Raw genomic sequence first — 16,910 nt, forward strand, 5'->3', positions numbered from 1 at the left:
CGGCCTGCTGTTTGTGAGCTATAATAAAAACATGTTTAAACCCCTTGCCTCCGCTGTAGCATCACTGCTCTGAGCTGCCACCAGCGCGTCAGCGGCGCAGGGAGCGTGTTTCTTTAAGAATGTAAGGTGGGTGAGACCCTTTTCCTGACGCACGCCTGGTATGCAAACATAAATTTAGCAGCAACGTGTTTGCTGGGGGAACAAAATATCTGGACGCGGCGGTGAAGTGTCATGTCTTCTCTTCTTGGCTGACTTTTACTTTTTTCCCCTTCTCTCTCTCTCTCTCTCTCTCTCTGTGGAAAGTGGAGCCGGAGCGCAGCGCGGAGAGGAGAGCGGACCTCTCTTTTCTTTCCCTGGACAGACGGGACTGTGGGGGGACAGGCTGTGGGACTCAGAGCGGGACAATCACTGCTTGAAATCACGTTGAGTTTGCGTCCGAGATGCCTGGGAGCTGTTGGTGGACTGCTGCGCTGCTTCTCCTTGCTGCCTGCCTGAAGGTAAGCTGCTGCTGCTGCTGTGCTTACTTCACATAATAACAGTGCTGATCCACGCGTCTTATCAGCTGCACTACATTTATTATTTTTACTACCGAGAAAGAAAAGAGACACCTGCTGCTTTCCTGGGAAGAAGAATCAAGCAAAGTCTGAATGGACTCTGGTCTGATATCATCCATAGAGTTTCATTAGAAGAATGGAGATTCATACATCCTAATGAGTGATGATTCACTTTAATCACAGATGTTTGTGGAGGTTTCATCATCCGCTGGTGATGCTGGATGAGGTGATGTACTAATAAGTGATCAGGTCCTTCAATCTATTTGATTTATTTGAGTTTATAACAACCTCCTTCCAGAGGTGAATCACAGGATGCTGTGACCTCAGAGGAAACATATTACTGTGTGACCTCATCAGAAAGGTCACAGCTTATCACTGAACAAACTTCTGAAATCACTGCACTCTAATCACCAGGACCTGTGTACGACAGGAAGCGGCGATTTGGTGTTCAGACTGATTTTTAAGGCTCGGACACACAGAGGGGTGGGGGGTGCCACTGTCAGCGTGCGTAAATGACCACGACAGGTGCTAATAGCACTTCAAGGTGATCTGGGCTTTAGACACTCTGGCTGCTGTGTAACCCCTGTTGGACACGTCCACACTATGATCAGTGCATGTTGGTGACAGAGGGCTTTGCAGCTCTGACCTATGTTATGTTACAGGAACCCTTGATGCATTATCTAAGCTGTTGGATGTATAATGTACCTTGTTGGTGGTTGCTGTTTTGCTGCATGGTCACCCATCTGTTCATCAGCATGAGTCAGCACAGGACATTTGTCTTCACACAGTGACCCGGCGCTGCACACTTATGGGAGGGCAAAGATCAACAAGTGCTGCCTTCAGGGGTCTCTGCTCTGCAGAGGTCTTTTTCTTGTCTTGTGTCCTCCAGAGGTCAAAGTCTCTGCATTACTATTTGTCAAAGAATGAGACTCTATATTTGTGTGTGTGCGGCTGCTGGAAGGTTTGCGGGTGTGATGGGGGGTGGGGGGGGGGGGGGGGGGGGGGGGCGGCAAATGGCCTGTGGCTCCAACCCTAAATGGAATAGACCTTCTTTTGTGGGTGACATAATGACATACCTCAAGTGATTTTCAGAGGCTCTTGTTGCTCTCACTCTTTTCGGCTGATTTGTGCAGAGAGTGGAACCTTCCAGAAACACATTTTTTTTAATGGTTTGCTGGATTTGAAGGCAGCAGTGTGTGCAGAGGCTGTGCTCTTAAAGGACTCGCAGCTTAGTGGCTGTAAACAGTGGCACCTGCCAGGGCTATGAGGCAAAGCAAATCCTTCTCGCATGCTTTAACTTCTGCTCTGTGTCTCTCATTGTGTTTTTAAATCTTAATTTTTTACTCGCTGGCTTGACAGATTTGGTCGTGCAGGTCTGGTCTGCAATGAATACACAAAAACAATTTTCAGTGTCTTTAGATAAATAAATGGATATAATAGTCTACCACTGTTCCTCATGTTGCATTGATGGTCGCCATGTTGACTTCAGGGTCAACCAAACTTGTAAAAATGGTTAGCAGTAGCATTTTTTGTGTTAGTATTTCTGTTGCTAAGTACCACATTAGCACCATGGAGGGTGGCTAGCCTAGCTTAGCATAAAAACTAGAAACAGGAAAAAGTTAGCCATATTCTCTCTGATGGTAATGAAATCTACCTGCCCCCTCTAAAACTTACAAAGCAGCATTGGAAATTAGCAATCTACCAACCACATTATATATATCAGCAAAATAGTGTCCTACAGGTTGGTTAGCCTAGCATAGCATCACTGCAAACATGGGGAACGGTTCTATTCAATAGTACCCTAGTACTAATAGTACTAAAGTTGTCATTATTTTTTTTTGTTAATATCAGAAATAGAATAGAAACAGACAGACTGATATCTTACTTGATGTAGATATTACTGTCCTTATGGGAGCTGGTGTGTATTATGTGTGGATTTGACATAAATCAGATTTCATTGTAGTGCTGCTGCATTCACTTCACCACATACCCTCTAATTACTCAGCTGGAATTCGAAAAGGAAATTAGCCACAAAAGAAACAGATTTTGATGTTTATTCAAGGAAATGGTCCCTCTCAGAGCTGAGCACAGTGCACTGAAGTCCTCAGGATCTGGAAGCTTTGGGGTCTAATGGCAGGATTAAGTGGGGGTCACGGCATGCAAATAGTCCCAAGCGAGCGTCCTGTCAACAACAACATCTCTTGTTCTCTGAGACACGCTCCTCAGCTTGATCGCTTGATCACAAAGACCACAAACTACCCAATTAGCTTTCATGGAAGCCTTTGTTGTGGACGCGAGTGGAATGGGAAGTGAATTAATTTTGAGAGGGATTGGTCCCTCTTGAGGAGTAAAGGAAATGGCTTCAGAGAACATCTGGCCAGTGATGGATGGATGGAGCGAGTTTTTGGAGCGCGTTAACAAGAGCGAGTGTTTTCAGTTACACTGCAAAAGCCTTCATACTCATCTTATTGTTCCCATCTGGGCTTAATCTGTGGAGTGAGACTGTGTGTGTGTGTGTGTGTGCACTTTTACTTACAGTCCAAGGACAAAATTCACGGGTACTCATGTTTGCACTTATTGCCAAGGTGCCCACGAACATGCTCTCGGTGTTCCTGGCACAGCAGCGGTGTTTCCTGTGTGTCCTGTGCAGGTGTGCCAGTGTGTCGCTCTTCCAGCTTCTCTGGAAATCCAGAGAACAGGCATGCATCCCTGTAAAGCCAGGCCAAAAGGAAGCAGCTTCACAGTTTTCTCTGTGGGCCAATGAAGGGAAAAAGTCCTGCAGAACAGAACTAGAGATGGCAGCTTCTCATATTGGATGTTAAATAAGAATGAAAGTTCAGCTTCAGCACTATTTGCATAAACCAATAGGAAGGTTTTAGTGAGTTACTCACCTCTGATAGCATCTTTAGCTGCAGAATCATATTGATTTAAAGGAATAGTATGACTCTTTTCAATTGTTGGAGCATTAAAAATGGGCACCTTTCACGTTTATATAGTGAATGTTTTTTTTAAATGAAGAATTTGTGCTCATCTCTAAGCTAAGCTTGCTTCATCCTCACAGAAATGTGAGTGGCATCAATCTTCCTCTGTAACTCTTGCAAAAACAATAAGAATTCCCCAAATGTCAAACTATTGCTTTAACATCAGGAGCTGATGAAAATATTTGGATCGGACAATATGGCCTCAGCAGTCATGTGGAACTCGATATTGTTGTTTATCTTTCTGTCACTGGATGCAGAGTTCTAATAACATGCTGTGAGTGAGTGCCTAAAGAGGCCTGAGCCTGTACATGGCATAGCTGACTGGAGTCACGTTGCAGTGCTGAAGCAGCTTGTATACATGAGGACATGCTGTTCAGCTTCTAATATCAAAAAGCACCATGAGGGAATATCTTTTTTTTTTTTAACCACACACACATTGAAAGATTTCACGCAGCTCCTACATTGATGAAGAGCTGCCAGTAGATGGCAACATTACAGCAGAGGCGCCTATTGTGTCCAGTGACGGCCTCAGTGACGGCCTCTGTAACTCCCACGCCCATCCTGGGTTGTCAGCTCTATTGTGATCTCACAGGTGGCTGCCCTTTGGAGCCCCTATTTGTTCCTTCATCATGAAGTTTATTTGTCATTGCCAAGCTTGAAAGTCAATCCTCTGGCAATGTCTTCCTCTGATGAAACATCTTGTGCTCCATCTGTATCCCCCCCCTTGCCCCCGACGTCCCCTCTATCAAGCATGATTGACCGTTGTTGTTTTATCCTGTTGTGTGTTCCCCGGACGCCAGCTCAAACTTCATTTGCAGCAGCCGGTGCTCGTCCGTGCATCATCTGGCGTGCACATTTTAACACAAGCCTGCACAAACTCTGCATCTCTGCCTTGGCTCGAAGTTCACGCATCTTAGTTCTGCTCCGTTCCGTTCTGCCCCGGCCTTGACCTCAGATCCGTCCCCAGGTGGGAGTGCAGCGGGGAGTGCCGGGGAGCGGTGCTAACGAGAGGGGAGAAGCAGAGCTCGGGCCCCTCTTGTAACGCCTAATTATAGAGGACATGCAGATAGGAGGTGTGAGTGTCTGTCAGGAGACGGATATAGGCCAGATTGGACATAGAGAGAATAACGCAGGACAACAAAAAGATGAGCCAAGACGTACAACAGATGTAGCAAAAATGAACATCTTAAAGACAAGGGCAAATAAAATGCAGTATAACCAACTGTCACAGACTTGGAGACTTAAAGGAAGGTGAGTGCCATGTTATAAAAGATACAAAGGAGGGGAATATTAATGGAGTGATGCTGATGTGAATATAGGTGATGGTAAAAAAGGGGAAAGGGACACACACAGACAAACAGATGTCTGAAGAAATGTGGGGGAAAAAGAGCGATATTGATGGAGTGAGAGGAGAAGAGTTGCATGAAGCATGCAGGGAGAGCAAACAGCCAGGCAGGAGTAAAGCTGAACAAAGCCACCAGCATTAAGTGGGAAAGTTGAGCATACACTTTCAAACTTCTCGAATAAAATGAAGATGCTGTGATTCCTCGAGGAACAAATATGAAACCCATTATCGTGCTCGCTGAGTTCACTTCTTCTGTGAGTGTGTGTGAAGGACGAGCAGACACTTTAAATCTCATGGAAGCCGACTGATGGCCCTGCGGTGGTGCCGCCGCCTGACGGGGTCTCCACGCCTGGCTACGGCAAATGTTTGCGAAGGCTAATGATGCTTCCTAGGGTTCTCACATCTGCTTCCCCCCCGTGGCCACATGTGCTTTGAGTAAACGCCGGGCGGTTACAACTAAACACCGCAGACCCTGTTACAAATGATGTGCTGTTAGGATTACTATGAATACGTCCACAGGAGCAGATTGATGAGCATGTAATCATGCAAAGTAGGTGCGGGGGGGGGCTTTGTGTAACATCTTTTTGTGCTCCATGGCTATCTCTCCCATGCACAGACCTTCCTAATTACCAGCATTACCTGCATTCTGGTTGGCACGTATCCAACTGTAGCTTTGCCCTTTAGCTTTCAGTGCATTGCTGCAGGCGCTCCCGTATTGACTTTGAACTGTATTTTTACACAAAGAATTAACTAGAAGCAGTGCATGAACATATTGTATGTGCACGTGAAAGTCTAAGGCAGTAATAAGCTCATTACATTGTTGGATGAAACTGCTATTGAGGCTTAAAGGAGCAGTGTGTAGGCTTTACAGTGCACAAATGGAATCTGATTCAAACTCCTCATGTTGTTTCTCTTAGCTTTGATTGCACCTTTCATATTTACACCGGGAGCATTTTCCACACAAACACAGTGTTTCTACAGAAGCCCATAGTGGACATTATTGTTTGAGAGTATTTAGTTGGTTGCAGTGTTCAACCTCACCACTAGATGGCACTAAATTCGTCACAATGGTCCTTTAAGAATATTTGTTTACTCATTTCTCATGTGATTTCTTGACAAAAGTAACTGATCTCAGTGTGACCAAAAGTAAAAGTTTACAGAAAGAGCAACGTCGGCCTTCTGCTGCCAAGTTTGTAGTTAGGTTATGCTGCAAATATAATTATACTAGACAAGTTCATGTATGACAATGTTTTTTTGTTACCTTTTGAACAGTAGAAGACAGATATAAGCTCTGCAGCACTTGTGTACAGTACTTATTACAATAAGGTGTGTGTGTGTGTGTGTGTGTGTGTAGTCTTGTGACTCCTTTGTGTATGTGTGTGTTTGTGTGGTGTGACCATGAGAGCCAAAGGTCCATCTAAGTTCCTCATTCCCAGACTGCTGCAGGGATTACCTAGGGCACAGTGTACAGTACACACACACACACACACACACACACGTTGGGGGGTGCGAGGTGACACAGCACAGATGTAGCAGCCGCAGCACAGACTGACTGGCCCCTGTAAAGAGGCCTGGGTGTCCCCTTTGATGAAACCCCTGCCTGGTAGTTCTGTGTGGTCTGGGAGCATGTGTATATCTTAAGTGGGTTTATGTGTTATGTGTAAGTGTGTGAGTAGTGTTAGGAGACCTGTAATAATTTAGGAAGTTTTTTTTTCCAGAAATTTTGTTGTCTGGATAAAGCTGTTTCATCACAAAGATTCCAGGAGTGAGCAGATGGGAGCAGCAGGTCTGAACTAAGACTGACCCTGACTCCCAACTTTCACTGACCTTTACTGAATTTTTATGTTTTCAGACAGCCTGTATGGTCTTGTTGTTTGTGTGTCCTGCAGTGATTGATGTCTGACCTCCTGAAAAATAATTATCTTTATGACAACAAAAATGCACCCGCAGGTCACTGTTGTTCTCGATCACTGGCTTGCTGGCATCCTTTGTCTCACCTCGGTGTTGCATTTGAAGTGCCACTGAGGAATCCTTTCCCAGCATACCTCTGTGTGGTGACATCATCCACAGCGAGGGATGGTGGTGGGGGTCTTTATGCTAAAAAATTCAGTCTCACATGCTCCCAGCTCGTTTGCATCTGTTGTTCGAAATCCCCACCTACCCCGCACCCCTTGATGACAGGTATGCAGCTTGAAGTATTGAAGTATTTGGCATCCATGACCTGGAAAAGTGCACATTTGACATTGAGCATGTCACTCAGCCTTCTTTTCCCCCCACTCCTTCCTCACCTCAGTGGGGCATAACGCTCTCTTAAATAAAGCCTTTTGTGTTATCGATAGAAGTTCTTCTCTAGTCTTAGTGTGATTTGCTTCATAGCTGGAATAGTTGGGATTGTGGTGACCAGGTGGCCTGTGAAGCCACCTAGATGATATGACAGATACTGGAGCCAGCTCAGTATTAAGGAATCTAACAGTGTGCTCGGAGCATTTAAGCTGAATGCTGAAAGAAGACAGAGAGGGGACTGACAGAGTGACGTGCAGGTATGTCTCTGACAGGGTCTCTCAACATGCTGTTAGTCTGGCACTGTAGCCTCATAGAAAGTATGATGCACTTGTTGAGCTGAAAAATGAAAGCAATGAGGAAGTGATTAAAAAAAATGCAGTTCCTCAAATGACCAAATGAGGCTAGCAACAAAAACGAGTCAGTCCCATTAGACCTCAACTTATAAATGCATCACATTAATAAACAAAAAAGCTAATAGTGATCCTTCCTTTAATAATAAAAATTTTACATATATTTTTTTACTTTCATGTTCTAATGGCCACATTGTGCCACTCACATGATGAGTACCGTATTTTCCAGACTATAGGTCGCACCCGAGTATAAGTCGCACTAGCCAAAAAATGTGTAATGAAGAAAAGACATATAAGTTGCACCGGACTATTAGTCGCACCAGCGGGCCAGCGTAAATCACTACGTTTTTTAGCGTAATGTTGCCTCCTGAATTCCTCTCAACTTAAGTGGTGCGGCTGCAGGGCATTGAGAGTAAGACACGCATTTCAACAAGTCCTCACGCGGAGAAATTATTAGCTTCACCACACAGAAATGTCTATAAATATCCTGTAAATGAGTTAAAGGCAGACTACTGTGCGCTCATATAGCTGTCTGGAATTAGCGGCCTGTCGACCAATCAGAAAATAGAATTCCGTGTTGCCAGGTGAGGTCTGAGGCTCAGAACGAGGGTGTCACTAATGCTCGTAATGCAAAGTGTGGACAAGCTGGGGGTGGAAGAGAACCATCAGGAGAGGGACAGAACAACTGCCATGATATCTGTAATGGTACGTCAGGACACAAGGCTAACTAACTGTATATTTTAATCTATAAGTCGCACCTGGAATAAGTCGCATACCCAGCCAAAGGATAAAAAAAGTGCGACTCTTAGTCCGGAAAATACAGTATCGTCATCTTTGAATGCTTACAACACCGGTTTCACCCTCAAAACTAGCATTACATGCCGTAAAATAACAATTTTATAAAAGAAACTTGCCAGATTTGCTCATATTGTCCTTCTTTTTCTATCAAACAACAGTTGCCACCTGACTGGTACCCAAACTGTAGCCAACTGACTCAAACTGAACATGTATTTTTAAAGATATTTATAGATTTTTCCATTTGTTGACCAGTTTCAGGATAGAATGTGAGCTCCTCCCTGCTAGCAGAGGACCTAAGTCACACCTCGGCAAAGTAATTTCCTTCTTCATGTTTGTCTTTTCACTCGATCCCTCGGTCCAAGTGTACAGGTTCATTATTCAGAATAACCCTTCAGATGACATTCTTTTGGTCACCTTTAAGAGAAGATCAGTGACTCCTACCACTGACCCTGAGAAACAACTGCGTTTCTTTTGATAAAGCTGCTGACATTTAAAGTTACTGCAGGGAATCAGTCGGCATGTTCATCTGTCACACTCGATATTTCAAACAATATTCAGTCCAGGTGCATGCTACATCATTTTAACATCACACTTCCAAATGGATTTTTGATGAAACCTCAGGAAATCATGACATTGAGATGGAGAACAATGTGACATAATACCTGAGGTGAACTGAGGATTAATGTTTCAGCTTATTTTTTTTTTAATGTGGGAGGAAGATGGAATGAGGGAGAGGCTTGTCACTGAGATGTTTCACTAACAAAATAATGGCAGGTTTTGTATATGTAAGTGTGAACACTTGTGTGATTGCACATCAGCAACAGAGTAAACTGTTGAAAGATGTGTGTGTGTGTGAGACGTTGATTAGCAGGAGGGCGCAGCAAGAATGTGGCAGGCTGCAGCTCTCTGTGTGACGGGTACAGACTGCTCTGTGGTTGCACGAGAAAGCAAATCATTACATGGTCAGAGGAGGTCCGTGCCAAACGTGCACAGACGTGCACAGACGTTTAGGACCGTGGAAGTCATAGTAAGAATAATAGGAACAGATAGGAGAAACAGACAATGATAAACAAGGCTACATACATGCTACAACTGTGTTTTACCCCCTAGTGGCCGTTTTTGTGCAGTTTTAGAAATGTGTGCACACTAGGATTTAACCCGAGAGCTGCAGCCGATGAATACCTGTCATTCACTCCACTTTGCACTCAAGACAAAAGCCAGATGTTGATGGGTGTTTTTGTAAAAAAGTGTGAAAAAAGGGACTATACTGATAAAAAGAAATGATTAACTGTTTCTTCTCCAGATGAGAACTATCCAAAAATATACTTATCACAGACATCAGATAAGAGATTTTCTTTTTTCACCATTAGTCGTATCGGAAAACTAATTCCGTCTGAACATGGATCAACAATGAAGAGAAAACATCCCACAGTAGATAAATTTCACCGCTCATATAATAGTAGAATCATCCTTACAAATGCCAAATGTCTCATCTTTTAAAAAACTTCTTAAGCATCTGCTTTTTTTTTGAGGAAATAAAAAAGAAGAAGAGACGATGCATCTGTTAACAGTGCAGCCAAAGGGAATGCTTGCTGCTTCAATAAAAGAAGTCAGTAAATAATCATGTAACTGTACTATCAATTCATGCAGCACGCAAGCACAGCTTTCTTTGTCCGGTAATAAATTAACAAAGCCCTGGCCGGTATTTATTGATAGTATTTCACAATAAAAGCCTTCTGCTTAGCCACAAAATAAGAGAACGTTTGACAGAGATAAATCCTTAGTGAAAGAAGCCCCCCCCCAATCTGATGATTAAAAATGCACAAATGACAACTTATTTATATATTTATTTTCCACAGGAAACATTTCCACAGGAAACATTAAAAAAATGGTGTCAAAATGAACTTTGGATGAGTGTTGTCACTCCTTTTGTTACACTTTAGTTGCCACAAACACTCGACACTATGCACAAATAGGCCCTGACTTATAGCTTTCATAATAAAAATGAAAAAACACACACAGCAATCAGAAGAAGTTAATCAGAAGCCAAGTGTGTAATGGCCGGACGATGAATCAGCTCAGCATTTTGTCTCAACGCATTATAGCTGCATCTAAATGGAACATGTTTGGAATTTATTGCATTTGCCCAAAGCTACAAAAAAAAAGTCACTCTCTCACCTCACATTCAGTGCTGCTCGCTCGCCCGATATTAATATCACAGTATGTGGATGTAATTGCAGCAGCAGCTTAATCTGTGCTGACAACAAATATTTTTGCGGGGGAATATTTTTCCTGAAAACCAGACTGAGCTTGCAGACCGCTAATTTATACAACAGATGTAGGATTGGGCAATGTTAACAAAACATTTACACACACCGCAGCTACACAATTGTTGCAATACACACACACACAAAGTTTAGGCATGTATATCATAGATGCAATGTGATTGTCTGCGTGTAGCACCAGCTGTTAAGTAACAGGAGATGCTGTTGCGTGCAGGTGTGTGAGGCAGAAACACCGCCTCAAGCTGCAGCTGAGGATGTAGGTTCATGTTCAACAATGTGTGCCAAAACTGTCTCGCTTGTCGCTTTTAACTTTTATCTGTGCAACCATGTGTGTCTGTAATGTAACCTCAGGTGATTCTTGCTCCAACATGCCATTATCTTTTGGGTCGCTCTGAAAGTAAATATGTGAGTGTGAGCTTACACGTCTGTCTTTTTATTATCTTCTTATATAGACGTGACACGCTAGATTTTTGTTTGCTTTTTGTTTGATAGGCTTCCCTCCTCAGTGCTGGACATCTCCATTTGGCCTTGTGTGCCCGCTGGCTGACTCACTTAGCTCCTGCTGAGCCCTGCTCCTGTGTCCGGGGGGTTCATCATCCATGGCCTCTCCCTTTTCCTGGCTCTAACCTACTTCAGCTCTCAGGCTTCCTGCTCCTCACGGGTCAAACTCTTGAGTGTGTCGGAGGGAAAAGATGGAGACTAGATGATCTATGAGTGTGCATGAGTTGTAGGTGTGCGTGAATCCCCAGGAGGGACTCCACCCTGTTCCTCTGTAACGCTGTGTGGAGTGATGGTGTGGATCAGGGCCACAGAGGGCAGGATGATTTCCTTCACTGCAGTGTGAGAGAAAAGATGGAGTTTAGCCCTTGTACACTTTTACAACCTAGATTTATCATGGTGTCAGTTTGGAGCTGTGCCCCACACATGTGCTGACATTACCCAGATAACTTTGGAAGGACTTTTCAATGCTTTTATGTGATGATCCACCAGCAAAATGATGGATTGTTTTTCTTTCCGCCGCACTAATCCAGGTTGCTGCACAGGCTTAGCCCTTTAGTTCCCAGATTTAACAGAACAAATGAAGCCACTAGTCACATACACACATAGCACAGGACAGCAGAGCTCCACTGTAGGTCGAAGGCTGTATCGGTCAGAACGTCGCATCCAGCTGGGCTTTTCAGTGTATGATGGAAGCCAGATTGGCTCATGGACCCTCTGTGAACTTGCATGCCCCAGTTATCTGGATGACGCAAGCGAATCAGGGCAGATCCACCACTTGTGTCTCATTAATATCAGGCACACCCAGCTGTTGTCATAATGCTGCTGTGTACACTGCCCTTCTATATCTTCTTTATCCATCAGCAACACTTCAGTTAGTTGGTCAGCCATAGTATTCAGCATTGTTTATTGTGATTCTGTACTTTTAAAGAGGAAGTAAAGGGAAAGAAACCGTCACAGTTCAGTTAAGCAGCTTCATATAAAACAGACTGTAATGCATTCCTGTATTAATAACAAGTTCTGAGTAATAACGGCTTAAATATTCTTAAGCCAGAACCACAAAGTATCACAGCTTGTGGTGCCAAATTCACTCAACACTTTATTCTTTATTCATCAGATGGAAAACATTTCATTACTCTTAAATTTAATGAGTTCCTGACTCTAGAAAATGTGGCCACTAAATATGAGTTTTCTCACCACAGATGGACCATTAACACTGCTGCTGCTGATAGAAATGGACAAGAGTAAGGAGAGACGCTAAAGCATGAAATAAAATAATAAAATCAGTTATTTTTGAAATGGAGAAAGCTTAGATCTGAATTTTAGGGGGGTTTCCATCATGCATATATATATTTTTTTAGAAACATCTGCTTGTATTTTTGTCATTTTTCCTAGCTGTTTTGTGAGGTCTCAGACACACTAATGGCTAAAGCTCTTGGTCAGCAGCCCTGTGAGAGCAGCCGGCTATAGTAATTGTTTTAAAGCCAGTAGCTGCTGCTTCCTTGCACGAGAACAGGGGACCTGGTCCCTGCAGCTAGCTGAGAATGCTTGATACCCCAAATTGTAACATTAAATGCTACAAAACACACTTGTCTTCATCATCACCATCATCACTACGCTGCTTTCACACACAATAGCCTCCACCCCACCACATGTCTTTACTTCTCTGTCCTCTCCATGACCCATAATTCCCTTCTTCCTGTCCACCTAACTCTTAAAGATTAACAGAGTGCTCACTACCTGTCCACCTGCTAGAGGCATCACATTTACGGGCACCAGAGTAATCTCAAGGGTCCAGTTGGTTTTCTAATCCTTGGAAACAGAAACAGAGAGCGCGGCCAAGGTCGGGCTGTTCAATTTTCAACCGGCTGGAGGGGGGGTCTGTTATTGGAACTTCCATTGTTCGGCCTGGGAGGCCTCTTGTATCGATATCAGAATTTAACATGCCAAATGGGACTTATTTTGGATATCATGTTTTTTTGGCGTGACTGTGATGTTACATGATTATACCTTGATTAGGCCTCCAACGAAGCAAACAACAGCCAAAAAAAAGGTTTGGTGTGTGCTCTGATTTGTGGCTGAGGGATGTTTTTGTAGAGGGCATGCCCTCGTTCCAGAGGGACAGGGGCGGCGGGACGTTTACAATAAAGCTGCTCTTGAAGCTTTTGTTAGCTTGACTTGCCCTTGGGATCTCTCCTCTCCGTGTCACCTGGATATCTGTAGCCAATGTGAAACCCGTAGGATCTGAAGCCATCTCTGTTACACACACCAACAACAATGGAGGCGCTGCTCGGAGCGCATTTTGAAGGATTTTGGTTGCAGAAGCAATTTTGGAGCTATCAGATTGAAACTCAAGATGCCAGAGCAAGTCAGTTCTGTCAGGAATTTCTTTTTGAAAGCCACTTTTTAGATGTAAGAAAAAAAACATGCTCTTTTAGGGCCAGACAGTTGTTATCAGTAGAGTAGAAGATGGCACTGTGAGGTCTCAGATGTCTGCAGTATTTAAATATCTTTAACTTTGAGGTTGCCCTGAACAAAGACACTCAGGTATTTAGGTGGCCTTTGATAAGAACCTTCGTATTATATTTCCATAAGTAGATGAGCTGTTAGGTTAGAGTGTAATACTATTCCAGTGATTTTAGAGGCACTCTTATCTGTTCTGTCACCGTGCATGGTCCAAAACTCAATGGAGCCTCTGATTTTCAGGTTTTAGGGTCTGGTAGCTACATCCCCCCAAGATGCACATTCATACTGTACTTTATTAGCTTGAGATTTTCCTGCAGGTAACGCAGGCTCAGCTAAATGATTTATACGATATCCTCCTGTCTTTGTGTGTGTTATAGCTGTAAGTCGAGCATGATATATCTCTCCGAAGCTGTGTTTCCTTGCACGATCGGGGACGCACACTCATGTCATACCCGCTCCTCTTGACAATAAACCCTGATTCAGAGCCTTGGCCCGTGTTGATTTCGGTTGCTGCAGAGAAACTTCTTCCAGCCACTTGGCTTGCTCTCAGTTTTTCGTGCCACCAGGGGTTTGCTCTTCACTCTGAAAGAATAACAGTTCTTACACAAACTGAAGGCACAGCCAGCGAGTTTTAGGAGACAGATCCCTCATCTGTCAGGGTGAAACTTACTTGCTTTCTTCAGCTAGCCTGTCAGGTTTGTCCTACTTAGACTGAAACTGTAGTCCCTCTTTGGGGAAAACACCGTAATACCATCGGCAGAGTTGCAGTTCAGTTTAAAAAGGAAGGCATCTGTAATATTTGTCAGGGCATTTGATAGCGATGTAGAGTGTGGTGGTTGCACAAGAGGAGTAATGATAGCCAGCTCCCTGCTGGCTCCCATCAAACGCACTTAATTGGTGCCCAGTGGATGAACAAGTCAGCAATATGGTACAATATGATACAAACATTCCTTTTATGTATCCTTATGATACCAGAGTGGGACATGAGCCAGGTCAGTCTGCCCCACAGTTACTGCCCTCCATATCTGAAATGCTGTTTTGTCAGTAGACTCCTCTGTGAAACAGGGGAAGGACAGGGGAGCGGCGCCCTGTGGTCTTCAGCGGGCTCGTACTGTAGCTGTGCCCGGCAGTGCCAAACCCCGCTCCCCGCTGAGATGACCCTGGGCACACGCTCCAGCTGTGCAAACACAGCCACACTGCTAAGCACACACTCAACGTTCAGGCCGAGCCAAATCCAATTATTTTTCTTGCCTTGAACCACCTTTTTTTTGTTTCATTTCAGTAGCCTGCTTTCTGTAGTGCACACGAGCTGCGCCGCCAGGCAGTACAAGGCTGACAAATGTGCTACTGTGGCTTCTCTCTCCTCTGCGCATTTCTTTCATGTGAACATTCCTGCTGCGTGTCAGCTTAATTTTTTGGCCTTTTGCTCATTTTTCTCTTTAAAATCCTGCCCTGACAGTAGGTACCCATTTTTCTTGAAGCTGACCCACCAAAGTCAACAGGGAGGGGATGTGAGACACTTAATCGCAGGCCAGCTGACACACAGAGGGCAAAAAGTTTTCATCAGGCGGGCCCAGCCCATATGATCATGTAAACACCCAGTGACAGAGTTATGTGTCCTCCAGTGACTGTCAGGTTGATCTACTCCTTTTAGGATGATTCCACTTAATTTATTAATTTTTTTTTAACATTTTTACTGTTTAGACAAAATGTAGTTAATGTGAAGATACAATTCCTCTGGCATCAACCTCAACCTCGACCTCAAGAGGTGACTGTGACTAGCTCTATGTACTACAAGAAAGGTCATATTCAAGCCTGACCATGTTAGCAGATGGGACCCGGACCCGGTTAGAAACTAAATGCACTCCTCAAAGAAACTTTTCCTAACAATGCTTTGTGGCTTGTTAGCACTGATCTGTGTCCAGATGCTCATTGTTATGCTTGTAGAAAGTCGAGGGACTGGGGGTGCCTGGCACAGATGTATTCTGGCAAAGCAGGCTAGTCTAAGAGGGCGTCTTTCCAACATCGCAGCACCTGTTATAGAAAGACATTTTGGCCTTACTTTTACAAAACTGGCAAAGCCACATCGTCCATCTGTCACTCACTGTCTTTGTCTATGTGGAGGAAAGCAGTAGAAGAAGAAATTCAGACTATCATGGTTCCATCTTGATGGCTTCCTTATTTCTCAAACATGTTTTTTTTTCTCTTATATGGGGAATAGAGAATATTAACACAAACATCTGACAGCAGAGACACACATAATTATGCATGTCCTCAGTGTGTCCTGTACATGACAGCACATTTCACATGCCTTAATTATTTGCACATGTAAAAGTCTCTGTGTTGTACTTCTACATCCAAGGCCGAGCACTTAGAATGAGTCAAACACTACACTGTGTACACAGAGGAGCAGCCGTCCTTTTAAGAATGCTGCATAATTGTCTCCACATATTTGGACACTGTCCCTCTGAGCGCACCCCTGTTGGAACAAGTTTAACTGACAATAGTTTGTTTGGGAAAGAGTTTTTTTTTCAGTAGTTTGGGGTGAGATCAGTGCAGTGACACCCTGACGACTGAATCTTTCCACTTCCGATGAACCGGCGTGACCTCGCTTTATATATAAACTGACCGTAGGAGACAGCAGCAGAGGCTACTTTTGGCTCTGCTGTTGCTGTGGAGCTAAATGATTTTCCTGAGATAACAGAGCAGCTTGTCAGCAGGGCCCACAGGGAGCTCTAATGCATAAACAAACAGACGGTATGCTGTCTCTCACTGTCACTGGGTCGGCATGGGAGTGACCTGCCATGCTTCACATACAGTGAACAAGTTCCTGGAATCTGCAGGGAAAAAAACGGTATGTAATTGTAAAAATGCAACACAAATATGACTCCCTGTAGACACTAGAGTGAGACGTACATATAGAGAGTAAGACAAATAGGGGCCCCTATGGTGGACTCACACGTGATGTCGGATAAATCTCGTCTGGCGTGTTTAAGAGTTCAAATGGCGCCTCTGATCTGTCTCTTTAATACAAAGGGAATGTGTCGGACCAAATGTGCCAACTTGCCCCCCCCCCCCTCTTCAAACGCCAGTTTGGCTGCCTCCCAGATTTCAGGGACGTCATACATCAGACCGCTCCCTCTCATCGGCAATTACACAAGCATGACAGGGATGTTTGAATCATTTCTTTTGACATGCTATCATCGTCTCCCCCCATTAACTGCTGAGACTCCAAACACTTGCTGCTTATCATTCTGAGTAAAAAGTCGATGTGTTCCTGCCCTTTCACTATTGCTGTCTGTCAGTCTTCTGGGATAATTGCTCCTTGAGGAATCTCAATATATTGACAG

At 44.0% G+C, this 16,910-nt stretch overlaps 1 protein-coding gene across 2 annotated transcripts in view; it reads left to right on the plus strand.

Moving 5' to 3' along the window:
* Nucleotides 1–208: 208 nt before the first annotated feature.
* LOC114451033 (ADAMTS-like protein 1) overlaps nt 209–16,910 on the plus strand; it is a 73,925-nt gene continuing 57,223 nt past the window's right edge. For both annotated transcript variants that reach the window (XM_028429553.1, XM_028429555.1), the window contains exon 1: nt 209–497. In XM_028429553.1, the coding sequence (XP_028285354.1) occupies nt 441–497 (57 nt within the window). In that variant the 5' untranslated portion in view covers nt 209–440. The remainder of the gene's footprint in view (nt 498–16,910) is intronic.

This window comes from Parambassis ranga, chromosome 18 (assembly GCF_900634625.1).
Source record: "Parambassis ranga chromosome 18, fParRan2.1, whole genome shotgun sequence".
NCBI lineage: Eukaryota > Metazoa > Chordata > Actinopteri > Ambassidae > Parambassis > Parambassis ranga.